We start from the raw sequence: 15,547 nt of genomic DNA, 5'->3' as shown, positions 1-15,547 counted from the left end.
GAAAGAAAGAGGGAGGGAGGGAGGGAGGGAGAGAGAGAGAGAAAGAGAGAGAAGAAAGAAAGAAAGAAAGAAAGAAAGAAAGAAAGAAAGAAAGAAAGAAAGAAAGAAAGAAAGAAAGAAAGAAAGAAAGAAAGAAAGAAAGAAAGAAAGAAAGAAAGAAAGAAAGAAAGAAAGAAAGAAAGAAAGAAAGAAAGAAAGAAAGAAAGAAAGAAAGAAAGAAAGAAAGAAAGAAAGAAAGAAAGAAAGAAAGAAAGAAAGAAAGAAAGAAAGGCTTAAACATAAGACCAAGAACCCTAAAACTACTTGAAGAAAACATATGGGGTCAGATGACAGTGGAAAGAAGGAAAGAAAGAGAGAGAGAGAGAGAGAGAGAGAAAGAAAGAAAACATAGGGGAAACATATAAGACATTGGTGTGGGTAGTGATATTTTGGATTTGATCCTGAAAGCACGGACAACAAAATTAAATATAGACAAACGGTATTACATCAAACTAAAAAGCTTCTTAGTTCATGACGTGTAGCTAAAACAAACAAACTAAAAAGCTTCTGCACAGCAAAGGAAATAATCACCAGAGTAAAGAGACAACCTATGGAATGGGAGAAAATATTTGCAAGCCAGACATCTGACAAGGGGTTAATATTCAATACGTATAAGGAACTCAAACAACTCAATAGCAACAAAAGAAACAAAAAAGCAATTAAGACCTGCTTTCTGCTGACCAAATCTTCTTCCTTACCCCTCCCTAATAAGAAGGAAGAAAAAAGGCAATTAAAAAAATGGGTAACTCCTCCTTAGTATAGTGGTAAAATTTAAACATTAAAAAAGTTTTGGGGCCAGCTCGGTGGCTCACACCTGTAATCCCAGCACTTCTGAAGGCGAAGGTGGGCAGATCGCCTGAGCCAAGGAGTTAGAGACCAGCCTGGGCAACATGGCAAAACAGTCTCTACAAAAAAAAAAAAAAAATTAGCTGGGCTTCAGCCATGTTTGTGTCACTGCACCTGAGCATGGGTGACAGAGTGAGACCCTGTCTCAAAGAGAAAAAAAAAAAAGCTTTAAGTTCTAAAAATGGGTAAGATCAAAAGAGAAGGAAATAAAAAAATGTGTAAGGAAGCTGAACAGACATTTCTAGTGATGTTTTTAAAGCCATGAACCCATTTTGGCACAAAGGCTTTATCATATGCAGTCATTTACAAATTTTTTTTGTAAATCCATCATATGAAAGTGTGAATTTTCTCACCTGAGTACATGACAAGAAAATGCTGAAATCAATATATAAATCAAATCATCTGTACTGGCACTGTTAATCTAGAAGAAGGTGGTTGCATAGAGAATAGCAAGAATTTAGAGCAGCTTATTGAAGTGTGAAAAGAAAAAAAAAAGAGAGCTTCAGAGGTAGGCTTTGCCTCTTAAAAAAAATTAAAAATAGCCAGGCACGGTGGCTCACGCCTGTAATCCCAGCACTTTGGGAGGTCGAGGCGGGCAGATCATGAGATCAGGAGATTGAGACCATCCTGGTTAACACAGTGAAACCTCATCTCTACTAAAAATACAAAAAAATTAGCTGGGCGCGGTGGCAGGCACCTGTAGTCCCAGCTACTCGGGAGGCTGAGGCAGGAGAATGGAGTGAACCCGGGAGGCGGAGCTTGCAGTGAGCCGAGACTGCACCACAGCACTCCAGCCTGGGTGACAGAGCGAGACTCCGTCTCAAAAAAAAAAAAAAAAAAAAATTTAAAAATATAAGTCACTGTCAGTGTTGTGCTTGGCAGTTAGCAGCCAAAAACAAACAAACAAACAAACAAAAAAAGAAGTCATACTCTGTGAAAAGAAAAGAAAAAGAGAAAAAAGAAAAAGACTTTGCATCCATTGAAGTATGCAGCAAAAGAAAACAATTTTTAAAATAAAATAAAGTGGGTATAGTAGGGAGCTTAGCAATGGTCATACAGAATGGAGTAATGGACACTGGAGGCTCCAAAAGGTGGGAGGATGCCAGGGGGATGAGGGATGAGATCCTACCTATTGGGTACAATGTCCACTATTCTGGTGATGAGGATGCTATGCAATATACTTCACCATTATGCAATATATCAAAGCAACAAAACTGCACTTGTACTCCTAAATCCATAAAAATAAAAAATTATCTTGGCTGAGACCTCTTTAAAAAATAATAAAATAAAAATTTTAATAGAGAGAGAATAGTAAGAGCAGAGCAAGGACCTTAGTCTATACTTTCAAGTGGGCTTGATCATTTGAAACAATAAAGTTGTTCATTGAATCTTCACAAAGTTTCATAAAAAAGTTGTTCATTGGCAGAATTTCCCAACAAGTTAGTATAGATTACATACTCTTTGATAAAAGCAACAATAAAGTTAATTTTTTTTCCTCTTTAGTATTTGCTTTAAGAGAAAAATCCTAAATTTCTTCAGAGGAGGAAAAAAAGAGAGAGAGGGAGAAGTCATTAAAACTTGTAGAGATTTCCAATGCCAGTAAACCATGAAATATGAAAGTATATTTAGCAATCATGGTGATTTAGCTCATGGTAATTGGCATATGTATAATTATAATTTGCATTCCAGTTATTTAAACTGAGATATTCTTGATCAGGTTGAACACATTGTGAATAGAAGATCTCTTTCCCCAGGAAATAGGATGGAGAGAGTCTTTGGAGAATGACCTCACTGAACTGGTAAGTCAGCTTCCTCCGGATTTTGGTAATTTCCCCACTTCTTCCGTAATTTCTGAGTGCCCTGGCCATTTTCTGGTAAGTCATGGTCTTCCTGTTGCCTTTTCTTTTCCCCCAAAGCTCGGCAAGTTTTTCTTTGTTTTTTGACACAAACTGAAAGATGCCTTTGGTTTTATCTACCCACTGAATACAAGATGCCATCTCCGGATTATACAGGGATTCATGAAGGTATTCAAACAGTCGGAGCTTCTTCCTGCCTAAAACGAAGGGAAACAAGGTCAAACTCCACCGTGGCTGTAAACTGAGAACATCCTCAGAAAGGGTTTGTTGAGCAACTACCGAATTAAAAGCTGCATCGAGACTGGTTTTTCTCCCACTCACTGCCCTTACGAATGCATGATGGCATCATTTTATGGGATTCAAAGGTAGAGGATCTATTTGGCCTATTGAAGTTTCAACTGGATCTTTCTTTGTTGGAGAAGTTGTTAAGAATGTTGCCTGGCCGGGCGTGACGGCTCACGCTTGTAGTCCCAGCACTTTGGGAGGCCGAGGAGGGCGCATCACTTGAGGTCAGGAGTTCACTAGCCCGGCCAATATGGTGAAATCCCGTCTCTACTAAAAATACAAAAATTAGCCAGGCAGGGTGGCAGGCGCCTGTAATCCCAGCTACTCCGGAGGCTGAGGCCGTCCCCTGAGGATTCTCCCTCGAACCCAGGAGAATCATTTGAGGTGGAGGCTGCAGTGAGCCGAGATCGCGCCACTGCACTCCAGCCTGGGCAACAGTGCGAGACTCTTGTCTCAAAACACAAAACAAAACAAACTTTCCACAGAACAACATTGAGCAAAATGGACCACAAGTTTAGCAGTTTCGAAGAGAAGCCTCAAAAGGCCATTTCCAGAAAACAAGTCATTTTAAGGGGCTTTATTCAAATGAGTTAAGGGATGTAAATGCACTTTGTAAAATGCAAAATAGAATGCAAATATAAGGTAATATTAAGGAAATTAATACCGAAGACCTAGGTAAAAGTGCTAACTCTGGGTTTGCGCAGTTACTTGAAAAATAAAAAAGGAGAAAAACTCATATGGAAATGCCAAAAATGTTTTTATATCACTTTAACATTATTCGTTTAACAATGCAATGGGCACTGTGATATTTCTCATTGTTGTGAAATAAAATGGTACCACTAGACTCTTAGGAACACAGCCATTTATATTTCAAAATAACTAGGCAGGAAATTTTGAGAGAATCTGTGTGGGTTTTGTTCAGTTGATAAGATTTATTTTGCATAACAGCTCATGAGAACAAAAGTGACAGCCCATTTTGTGACTTCTGAGTTAGTCTGTAAATACTGTGCTCTGCCAGATCTGTCAGTAGCTAAAAAATTTGCAGCCAAATTCCATTTTCCCTTGAGGAGGTATACTAGTGGATTCCCAAACTGCTTTAAACAGTCTCTGGGGAATAATACTCTTGCATGATGCATTTATCACTCATCCAAAGACCTCAAACATTTTTACAAAGATTATCTTTTGTATTATATTATCTTGAGTTTATGAATTGAGAAATGAAAGGGACTTACCAAAAAACACATCATGAATTAAAGACACAGCTTAAACAAAACTCTTCTGCCTCTCATTCAGTGATCAAATTGGTCTTAATGGATCATCATCTTTTAAAGTTTTCCGTATTTTTTTAATGTTTAAATTTTATTTTATTTTATTTATTTATTTATTTTTTTTTGGAGATGGAGTCTCACTCTGTCGCCCAGGCTGGAGTGCAGTGGCGCAATCTTGGCTCACTGCAACCTCCGCCTCCCGGGTTCAAGCGATTCTCCTGCCTCAGCCTCCTGACCTGCCTCAGTCTCCCAAAGTGCTGGGATTACAGGCATGAGCCACCATGCCTGGCCTATAATTTTTTTTTAACAATGCCCGGCCTATAATGTTTTTTAAAAGTGAATCAGGTAGCCTCCTTGAACCAGAATAGGTTCAGAGAGACTCCCTCAACTATATATTTATCTATCTATTTTCTTTATTTTCTTTATTACTATTATTATTATTTTTTGAGTTGGAGTCTCACTCTGTCACCCAGGTTGGAGAGTGCAGTGGCTTGATCTTGGCTCACTGCAACCTCCACCTCCTGGACTCAAGTGATCCTCCCACCTCAGCCTCCCCAGTAGCTGGGATTACAAGTACCCACCACCATGCCCGGCTAAATTTTTTGTATTTTTTGTAGAGACAGAGTTTCACCATGTTGGCCAGGCTCGTCTCGAACTCCTGACCCCATGTGATCCGTCTACCTTGGCCTCCCAAAGTGCTAGGATTACAGGCATGAGCCACCATGCCCAGAATTTACTTAAGATATATTATTTACTGGAAAAAGTGCAAGAGTACAATCCCATTTGTAATTTCAAAGGATATGCATATACTTGTATATGTGAAAATTTTTTTTAAAAAACTTTTCTAGAAATATGTAAAATACACTGGAACTTTTACTTTCACTTTGTACTTTGGTTTGAGTCTTTTACCATGAGTATATAATACTTCTATTTTGAAAAATAAAAAGAGCTAGACTCTGTTTCAAAAAAATTTAAAAAATAAATGAATGAATAAATAAAAATAAAAATAAATAAATAAAATGTATTGGTGAGGGAGTCTCTCTGAACCTATTTTGGTTCAGGGGGCTGCCTGAATCACATTTAAAAAAAATTATATGGCCAGGCATGGTAGCTCACACCTGTAATCCCAGCACTTTGGAAGACTGGATCACCTGAGGCCAGGGGTTCGAGACCAACCTGGCCAACATGACAAAACCCCATCTCTACTAAAAATACAAAAAATGGGCCAGGCGTGGTGGTGAGTGCCTGTAATCCCAGCTACTCGGGAGGCTGAGGCAGGAGAATTGCTTGAGCCAGGGAATCAGAAGCTGCAATGAGCTGAGATGATGCCACTGCACCCTAGCCTGGGCAACAATAAAAAAAAAAAGAAAAAAAAAAAGAAAAAAAAAAAGATGATAGTGGAGCTGAAAAATTCCTATCACCTATATATATTTTATCATTATTTTGTATTGTACTCCTTCTACTTAATTTTCTTTTAAAGTTAACTGTAAAACAATCAATAAATAATAAAATAAAAATTAAAAAATAAAAAGCTAACTGTGAATCAGCCTCAGGCAGGTTCTTCAGCAGGTATTCCAAAAGACACTGTTACCATAGGAGATGACAGCTCTATGTGTCATTGTCCCTGAAGACCTTCCAGTGGGACAAGATGTGGAGGTGGAAGACAGTGATAGTGATGATCCTGTCACTGTTACTCCTAGGCTAATGTGTGTGTTTGTGTCTCCGTTTTTAACAACAGAAGTTCAAAAAGTAAAAAATAAAAAAATTTAAAAATAGGAGGCTGGGTGTGGTGGCTCACACCTGTAATCCTAACACTTTGGATGGCTTGAGTCCAGGAGTTTCAGACCCAGCCTGGACAACAGAGTGAGGCTCTGTCTCAGAAAAAAAAAAAACACAGGAAGTCTCATCCAAGATGAATGGCTTGGACTGGTTCAAGAAGTCAGAGTTAAATTACTCTCGATTGTGATAAAAGAATATTTTGCAAATTCAGTTCCAAACTCTGTTATAAAATCCCTTTAAAGCAGCTATGAGGAAGATCTGGTTCTTTTACCTATGTAACGAATGATGGATCAACGTACCTTTTCCCCCCTTTTGCTGGAGAACAGTGGGTTGTACCAGCTGGTTTTCAGTTATGTTCTGCAGAGATTGATGAATATTTCCTTCAAAATAGAAGTCCGCAGCACTGTTCTATATAAATAATGAAGCAGGATGTTAAGTGAGACTTTCCCTGTTGCCCCCTATTATAGGCTGAAGTCAAAAGCTAGGGGAAAAAGAGGCTAAGCATCTCCCAGAATGTAAAAGGAATTACCCCCGACTGCAGCCAGATAGCTCCCAGGGCAGCACTAGCATCAAACCCACATAAGGAGAGGACCAGGGGACAGAGGGTAATCCTTGGCTTTGTGAGGAGTGTCATGTCCTACCCTCCCTACAAGAAAGAGGGATTGCTTAAAGTCTGTGGTACCATCAGAAAGGGAAGATGGGCTTCCATTCCTGTGTTGGATGCCCATGTAGGCAAGGGGAGATAAGAAAAGAAAGATGTCAGTAGGCAGCTAGCAAGATAAAATAAAATAAGTAATGAAAACAATAAAAATTTTACAAGACAAGAAAGGGCCGAGCACGGTGGCTCATGCCTGTAATCTCAACAGTTTGGGCAGCCAAGGCAGGAGAATCACTTGAGCCCAGGAGTTCAAGACCAGCCTGGGCAACTTAGAGAGATCCCACCTCTACAAAATTTTTTTTTTTTTTTTTTTTGAGACGGAGTTTTGCTCTTGTTGCCCAGGCTGGAATGCAATGGCACGATCTTGGCTCAACGCAACCTCCGCCTCCCAGTTTCAAGTGATTCTCCTGCCTCAGCCTCCCTAGTAGCTGGGCGTGCCACCATGCCCAGCTAATTTTGTATTTTTAGTACAGACGGGGTTTCTCCATGTTGGTCAGGCTAGTCTTGAACTCCCAACCTCAGGTGATCCGCCCGCCTCGGCCTCCCAAAGTGCTGGGATTACAGGCATGAGACACCGCTCCTCCTCATGCCTGTAATCCCAGCACTTTGGGAGGCCGAGGCGGGCGGATCACCTGAAGTCAAGAGTTCAGACCAGCCTGGCCAACATGGTGAAACCCCGTCTCTACGAAAAGTACAAAAAAATTGGCTGGGTGCACAGTGGCTCACACTTGTAATCCCAACACTTTGGTAGGCCGAGGTTGGTGGATCACCTGAGGTCAGGTGTTTGAGACCAGCCTGGCCAACATGGTGAAACCCTGTCTCTACTAAACATACAAAAATTAGCTGGGCATGGTGGCAGGTGCCTGTAATCCCAGCTAATTACTAGGGAGGCTGAGGCAGGAGAATTGCTTGAACCTGGGAGGTGGAGGATGCAGTGAGCCAAGATCACATTATTGCACTCCAGCCTGGGTGACAACAGTGAAACTCTGTCTCAAAAAAAAAAAAAAAAAATTAGCTGTGGGTGGTGGTGGGCACCTGTAATCCCACCTACTTGGGAGGCTGAGGCAGGAGAATGGCTTGAACCCAGGAGGCAGTGGTTGCAATGAGCCGAGATGGTGCCATTGCACTATAGCCTGGGCAACAGAGCAAAAAAATTTAAATTTAAAAATTACCCAGGCCTGGTGGCACATGCCTATAGTCCCAGCTGCTTGGGAAGCTGAGGCAGGAGGATCCCTTGACCCCAGGAATTTGAAGCTTCGGTGAGCTATAATCGCACCACTGCACTCCAACCTAGGTGAGAGAACAATACCCTGTCTTAAAAAAAAAAAGATGACAGCCAAGGGAAGGCAGAATAAAGAAAGGGAACAGGAAGAAGCAGCCCAAGCTTCTACCATTTACATATGGCAAGAATATTTGGGTTTTCAAGGGTTAAACACCAGAAGGGGCTGGGCTTGAGCTGTCTTTCCACGCCCTAATCAAGAAGGCTGACCAGCAGGCAAGGAGTCTCCAGGGATAAGAGGCTGTGAGGTGCACGCTAGAAAATGGGAGCTGAAGTAGAAAGAAGTAGGGTTGCCAGATTTAGCAAACAAAAATATTGGGCATCTTGCATTTTACCTGGCAACCCTTAGTGGAGGTGGAAGAGGTTAAGCTGGAACCGAAGCACCCTCTGTTTAAAATTTTTATTTACAAATTTTTTTTTTGAGACAGGGTCTTGCTCTGTTGCCCAGGTTGGTCTCGAACTCTTGGGCTCAAGTGATCCTTCCTCCTCAGCCTCCCAAAGCTTTGGAATTACAGGCGTGAGCCACTGAGCCCAGCCCAAAGCACTCTCTTAAAATAAAATGTCTTGTGAAGAGGCCCCAAGGGAACAATTTATAGAAACAGAAAAAGGACATTTGACATGGTGTGATTGAAGGTAGTGACTGAAGAAAAATAAAAACCAATTCACATTTATACCTCATCCCATGAAGACTGCTTGATAAAATGGATGCATGAAGAAAACAACTAAAAGAATACATGAATGGGGAGATGGCAGGGCGTTTCCCTTTGCAGATGCTGCTATTAATAAAATATAAATGAATTGGTCCAATACATGCAGATAACACTGAGTTTGAGAAGGAAAACAGAGCAGGCTAATACAAGACTGCAGGTAAAACCTGTGCAGGGGCAGTTTGGACCTTTGCCCTGTGGCTTTTAGGGGAAACTTTTTTGCAATTTCCCAGATGGACTAAGGAGAAGCAATTGATATTAACATCCTGAAAACACCTCCTTTTTACAGAAGTCATCCAAACCAGTCTGAGGCTAAGTAGAGAGCAATGATGAAGGGTTATTTCCTTCCTAACAGCACATGATCATCCATGTTGACTGTCAACTTCAGACTACAGCTGATGGCCCTTAAAAAGCATTTTCAGGCAGAGCACAGTGGCTCACGCCTGTAATCCTTCCCTTTGGGAGGCTGAGGCCGGTGGATCACCTGAAGTCAGGAGTTTGAGACCAGCCTGGCCAATATGTGGAAATCCTGTCTTCACTAAAAATACAGAAGTTAACTGGGCGTTGTGGTGCACGCCTGTAACCCCAGCTATTTGGGAGGCTGAGGCAGGAGAATCACTTGAACCTGGGAGGCAGAGGTTGCAGTGAGCCGAGATTGAGCCACTGAACCCCAGCCTGGGTGACAGAGCCAGACTCCATCTCAAAAAAAAAGAAAGAAAAAACCATTTTCATAGTCAATGCTGTCTTTAAGCTGGGTTTCAGACAGTGTATGTGAAATGGAAGGCTGGCAAGAGTAGGATATTTGCCTGTTACTAAGGGATGGTCTGGTACTTACAATTACCGTTCTCCAATTATAGACAGGCTCCTCTGTAGGCAACACTCCATAGCAGCTAGAATTTCCTTTGACATGAGGACGATGGTTGATTAAAGCCAGGTAATTTCTGTAATCTAATTTTAAATCAGAGAAAGAAACTAAAAAAGTCAAAGTTTGTATTTGTGCATATAAATATGTGTGTGTGTGTATATATATATGCACTTATAGATGCAATTGCTCTGTCTATGTTTTCTTGCCACTTTGCACTTCTCCTGTGGTGTTTATCTCATTATGCTGCTATTATGGATACTGTTATACATATCCCATTTGGAGAACATGCTCCTTGCAGGCTAAGACCTCATGATTTCTCTTTTTTCTTTTTTTTTTTTTTTAAGACAGGGTCTCACTCTGTTACCCAGGCTGGAGTGGAGTGCAGCCACATTATTTCGGTTCACTGCAGCATGTGCCTCCTGGCCTCAAGTGATCCTCCCACCTCAGCCTCCCAAGTAGCTGGGACTCGAGGCACACGACACCACATTTGGCTAATTTTTGTATTTTTTGTAGAGACAGGGTTTTGCCATGTTGCCCAGGCTGGTCTTGAACTCCTGGGCTCAAGTGATCCACCCACCTTGGCCTCCCAGAGTACTAGAATCACGGGTGTGAGCCACCGTGCCCTGCCCACATGATTTCTCTTATCTTGGAACGAGCTGTAATACCCTATGTAAACTTAATACATAACATATTTGCATTCTATTTAGACTATATAGTCCATAGGATAATGGGTGAGGAAGGATAAAAATACTTATTCTTCCAAGTAGAATATATCTTGTTGTGTGGGTGGAAGGTCTATAAGATTCATTGGAACAATTTAAAAGCCTTTTGTGAATAGTTAAAATGAACTATTAGGTAAATAAATGTCAACCAGATATTTCTAATAGCAGATAATTACATATCTTTGTATTCCCGTGTGGAATGTCATCCTCTATATTCTCTGCATTTTTATATGTAAGACTTTAGTTTTATTTAGGCTAGATACTCCTGGACATATTTTGCCTTTGCTAGAATTAATCCTGGATGCCTCAGGTAAAAATGATCTCATGTTTGAGTCCAGGAGTTCCAGACCAGACTGGGCAACATAGTGAGACCCTGTCTCTACAAAAAAGTAAATAAATAAAAATTAAATTAATGATAAAAAAGGTCGCCGGGCCCAGTGGCTCACGCCTGTAATCCCAGCGCTTTGGAAGGCCGAGATGGGTGGATCACGAGGTCAGGAGATCGAGACCATCCTGGCTAACACGGTGAAACCCCTCTCTACTAAAAATACAAAAAATTAGCCAGGCATGGTGGCGGGCGCCTGTAGTCCCAGCTACTGGGAAGGCTGAGGCAGGAGAATGGCGTGAACCCGGGAGGCGGAGCTTGCAGTGAGCCGAGATTGCGCCACTGCACGCCAGCCTGGGCGACAGAGCGAGACTCCGTCTCAAAAAAAAAAAAAGAAAAAAGAAAAAAAGGTCTTCTCTGTTCTGATCATTATTCTGGAATACAGTGGCGCCATCTCGGCTTGCTAAAGCTTCTGCCTCGGTTCAGCAATTCTTAAGCCTCAGCCTCCAGAGTAGCTGGGATTACAGTCGCGCCACCATGCCTAGCTAATTTTTGTATTTTTAGTAGAGACAAGGTCTCGCCATGTTGGCCAGGCAGGTCTTGAACTCCTGGTCTTAAGTGATCTGCCCACCTTGGCCTCCCAAAGTGCTGGGATTACAGATGTGAGCCACCGCACCTGGTCAGCTGATCATTATTCTTATATGTGTATGTGACCAACAAGCCATTTGATGTACCAGCAGAAGAGGGTAAATGACTCATCTTTACCTGGCGAGTACTGAAGATCTCCCGTTGAATGTTGCCTCAGAACCTCAAAAGCATCTTCAAATGCTTGACCCAGCTTGTCTTGTTCAACACACGTCTGTTGGAACAATGATAGAATTCTGGAGTTTTAGAATTACCAATTAAACTTAATCTCCCTGATTTAAAATAGTATTTAGTCTAAAGGAGGGTTTCTCAGTCTTGACACTACGGACATTCGGTGTTGGCTGTCTCTGTTGTCAGGGGGCTGCCTGTGCATTGTATGATGTTTAGCAGCTTCCCTGACTCCTACCCACTGGTTGCCAGTAGTACCTTCACAGTTGTGACCATCAAAAATGTTTCCGACCAAATGTACCCTGAGGCACAAAATCAATCACAGTTGAAACGCACTCCATTATAGTATAGTATTTAGAGAATGGTATTCATTCTATAGTATAGTATTTAACATTATTGCAAAATTTTAGCAAGGAGTTGTAGAGCAGAGGAGAGTGATTTAGAAAAAAAGGGTCAAGGAAATATCTTCAATGAAACAGAGCCTATGAATTGTTGTTTAAAAATGAAATGCTCTTATGTCTCCAAGACCTAAAATTGAATTGCTTTGCAAACTATTTCATATCCTTACTAATATGATCGATATATTTTATTTTTAAAATGGAGGGAGAGTAAAGAAAAAAATTTTTTTAATTATTATGCTGTAGAGCTCCTCTGTGGACAGAGTAAAGAAAATTTTAAAATGTCAGCTTACCATATTTCATTAATAAATTGACAATTCTGTTCCTTAGCAATTGTTGCTTGAAGAAAATAAAACAAAATAAGTTGACAATCCTGAAAAAGTTTAATATTTAAAAAGCAAAATTAAATGCAGTCTCTAATTTGATTCTGAATAAGATCTTGCTCAAAAATATTTTCTGAAAATACCTTACATAAACCAAGAGTACCTCCTGAATTCTCTTTGATGAGTACAAATTTTTTTCTACAAAATTTTCTACAAACATTTCTTTTTGCTTTTCCATGATTACAAAATGCTTTAATATTAAAATAGCTATATATTTAATTATCTAAGCTGTTGATTGATAAGAGAAAGTGGAAATAACTCAAAAGTATATATAAGTATTTCAAAATTATTTTAAATATTCTAAAATTCTGAAAATCAAAATTCTTTTTACCTTAGCATAGCTTTATAAAAGTAGGGCTTTTTTTAAAAACCTTTCTTTGGTGTTATATTGCCTTCTGAGAATCTGGCAAAAGCCATCCTTTTCCTCCCATGAAAATTGGACTTACATTGCAAATAAAATTTAGCCTGTGAAGACTATCCTTGGACTTGCTTGATTCCTAGGCTAAGAAAACTTGTCTATAATTTTGCTATTTACTTTCTTATCTCTAAGTAATTCTGATTTTGCTTTACATAAACAATTATCACACAGACCCACAATTAAATGCTTTTAACTCTACGTTCTATAGACCAACACAAGGAACAAACAAACAAAAACCAACCCACATAATAAAAAGAACTGTGGTGGGTCCAAAATTGCTTATCATTCCACTAAGTAAACCCAGCAATTCTTTTCATGCAAGTATTTATCTTCTCAGTATTTATCCCGCAAACACAATGTGTTTACTCTTAGTGTTAAAAGCTGAATAATAAAATGAGATGATGTAATCTAATGCCAATATTATACATATCCATCATATATCAACATAACATGTTAAATATCAAAATTCTATTTGGCTCTTTGAAATCATTACATCATGTCAGTTAAAAGAAAATAGAAGAAAATCCAGAAATCACTCTTTGGCTCATGGTCTTTAGTGAGTATTATCAGTAGTACATATTTTTTAAAAGCCATGTCAGTGATTTTCAATTAACTGCTTTGACTCAAAAGTGCAGAAGCACTGAATGTTGTATTTTGAATTAAATATTTAAAAATGAACATGTTCTGTGTTTATCTCCTGACCTTCTCTACACTATTATCCTATGACCCTGCCATATCCCCCTCTCCGAGAAACACCCGAGAACGATCAATAAATACTTAATTAAAATAAATAAATAAATAAAAAATTAAAAAATAAAAATAAAAATGAACACGTTCTCTTTGACTAAAATGCTCCACAAGACTATCGCAACTACTAAAAGTAGTAAATCTAAAGGGAAGAAAAAGCTCGAAAACATTATTGATTACTACGATTGCTTAATATTTCTTGCATCTGAACACGCAGACAGTGAGAAACACTCATTAGGCCAAAGGAAAAAATGAACAGTGATTAGAAGATATTTAGAAAAACATAAGCTGAGAACTTACCGGGAAGACACTTCAACCCTTTATAGAGATGTTTCATTAATATCAGAACGGCAAATTCAACGGTAGGCTATCATGAAAATAAAAAATTATTTTCCAGTGCAATGGCTCTGATGAAAAAAAAAGTAATAATTTTTTTAAAAAATTAGAATTGTTAAGACACAACCCTCAAGAACACACTGGCAGAGTTGCATTAAATAGCTGTTTTTAAGGAAGTTCTTCAAAAGGGGATTTTTTTTAAAAGATACAGTGCCTTCACAATTTCTATTTCACGATACGACCAGTAGACACCAGGGGCTATTATTTTGAAGAGGCACATAGTAGTTTGCATCCCATCAGCCAAAAAGCAAAAAAGCACTAGAACAAGCCCCATGAAACCCCCGCCCAACTTAGGTTGCAGCTCTTCAGATTGCATAGCCCCACCGGAAACTTCTAACCCATGCAACTCAGGCCCACCCTTCTTTTTTTAATTCATATTACTTCTCTCCCAATTCTGGACTCTATACTCTCTTTCTTGCCTGGACTGTCAACAGCCTTCACTCTGGACTCTCCAAATCGGTCTTTCCTCCTAAACCACTTTACTTACACTGCCATTCACTGATCGCCTTACTTAGAGAGCTTAAAGGCTTAGGGCCCTTGCCCTGACATTCGAGGCTCTTGAGCCTTAGCCTTATATCTTGCCACTCACTTGAGTGAGGATAATGGAATCCATGCTCTTGCTTTCCTCCACACCTAAATTTAGTAGGGGCTCCAAAATGGTTAGGAAAAGCTTATGGGGGGCCATGTGGTTGGACATACCTGAGGCTGCTGCATTCCTAATGCAGGTCCCGTTCTCTTACTTGGCTTGAAGGTTTATTTGGGGTGGCTCTGTTGGAAATTATGAGACGCTCCCTCCACCTAAAATACTTTCTTCCCAGTTCATCCCCCTGCAGATTCGCCCATTTTATGTTACCTGTCCATCAGTGTCCAAAGCAGCATCCACTTGTACATGGTGGAAATAACCTTCCCGTCCCCTGAAACACATGTCTGCCTCTCACTTGGCTAACCTGAAACCTGCCATTTTAGTAGCTGTCACATTTTGGCCAGGGGGAAAACCGCCTAAGAATTTTTTGTAAACCTTGTGGGTGGGGAGAGTGAAGAGGGTCTGTGATTTCAAAGCTGCCAGTAATTTCAGTTTTGCATTGTTGGAGCCTGACCTCACCTTTGATAAGGGACTATTGTTTTGGACCAATTACTTTTTTGAGCCAATTTGTTATGCAAATGTTAACACACAGTCCTTCTTCTGATATGTAGATCTTATAATAACACGTATAAAAGGTAATCACTAATGTTGATTTGTTTTTAATCTGTACTAGTCTACACCCTTTTCAAGCCACCTTATTTGGTTCATTCGTTCAACATATTACTGAGCTCTTCACTCTTCTGGGTACTGCCCCATGTCCAGGAGCTACAGCCCTGAACAAATCCTTATGAGAAGAAATGATTTTTAAAAAATAAACACATTGGTAAAGTATTAGATAAGAAGTGTCAAAAACAACGATACAAAAGAGAAAGATTGTGAAGAGAGTGTGCGAATAGCCAGGAAAAATCTCTGAGGAGGAAACCGGTGTGAGCTGAAACCCAAGAAGAAGACTTAAAGAGTGAACAGGCAGGCAGGGTGTCTGGTGCCTATATCCCCGCTAAGCAGCTACACAGGAGGATGGCTTGAGGCCAGGAGTTCGAGACCAACCTGGACAGCACACTGAAATCCCCAAGCCCTGCCTCCCCACCCTGTCTCAAAAAAATGAAGGAGTGACCAAAACAAAAAGCAGAGATGCAAATATTTGGAGGAGCACCTCCTGGCAGAGGAAACAGCAGGTGCA

At 40.1% G+C, this 15,547-nt stretch overlaps 1 protein-coding gene across 1 annotated transcript; it reads right to left on the bottom strand.

Moving 5' to 3' along the window:
* Positions 1-2,288: 2,288 nt before the first annotated feature.
* Positions 2,289-13,855, bottom strand: SPIC (Spi-C transcription factor). The gene is made up of 6 exons (XM_002823642.3): positions 13,689-13,855; positions 12,134-12,213; positions 11,395-11,488; positions 9,553-9,665; positions 6,373-6,481; positions 2,289-2,938 (listed from the first exon to the last, which is right to left on the bottom strand). The coding sequence occupies exons 2-6, from the start codon at positions 12,134-12,136 to the stop codon at positions 2,511-2,513; spliced, it is 747 nt and encodes a 248-aa protein (XP_002823688.2). The 5' UTR covers positions 12,137-12,213; positions 13,689-13,855; the 3' UTR covers positions 2,289-2,510.
* Positions 13,856-15,547: the final 1,692 nt, after the last annotated feature.

Source organism: Pongo abelii, chromosome 10 (assembly GCF_028885655.2).
Source record: "Pongo abelii isolate AG06213 chromosome 10, NHGRI_mPonAbe1-v2.0_pri, whole genome shotgun sequence".
In the NCBI taxonomy this organism is placed as follows: Eukaryota; Metazoa; Chordata; class Mammalia; order Primates; family Hominidae; genus Pongo; species Pongo abelii.
This window is presented reverse-complemented; position numbering and strand designations above follow the sequence as displayed.

Excerpts from the sequence above, each read along its gene's own strand:
- SPIC (XM_002823642.3), bottom strand. Across the intron at positions 9,666-11,394 it reads AGATCTTCAGTACTCGCCAG|ATTACAGAAATTACCTGGCT; the intron begins GTAAAGATGAGT and ends ATTTAAAATTAG. Across the intron at positions 6,482-9,552 it reads ATAATTGGAGAACGGTAATT|AACAGTGCTGCGGACTTCTA; the intron begins GTAAGTACCAGA and ends TTATTTATATAG.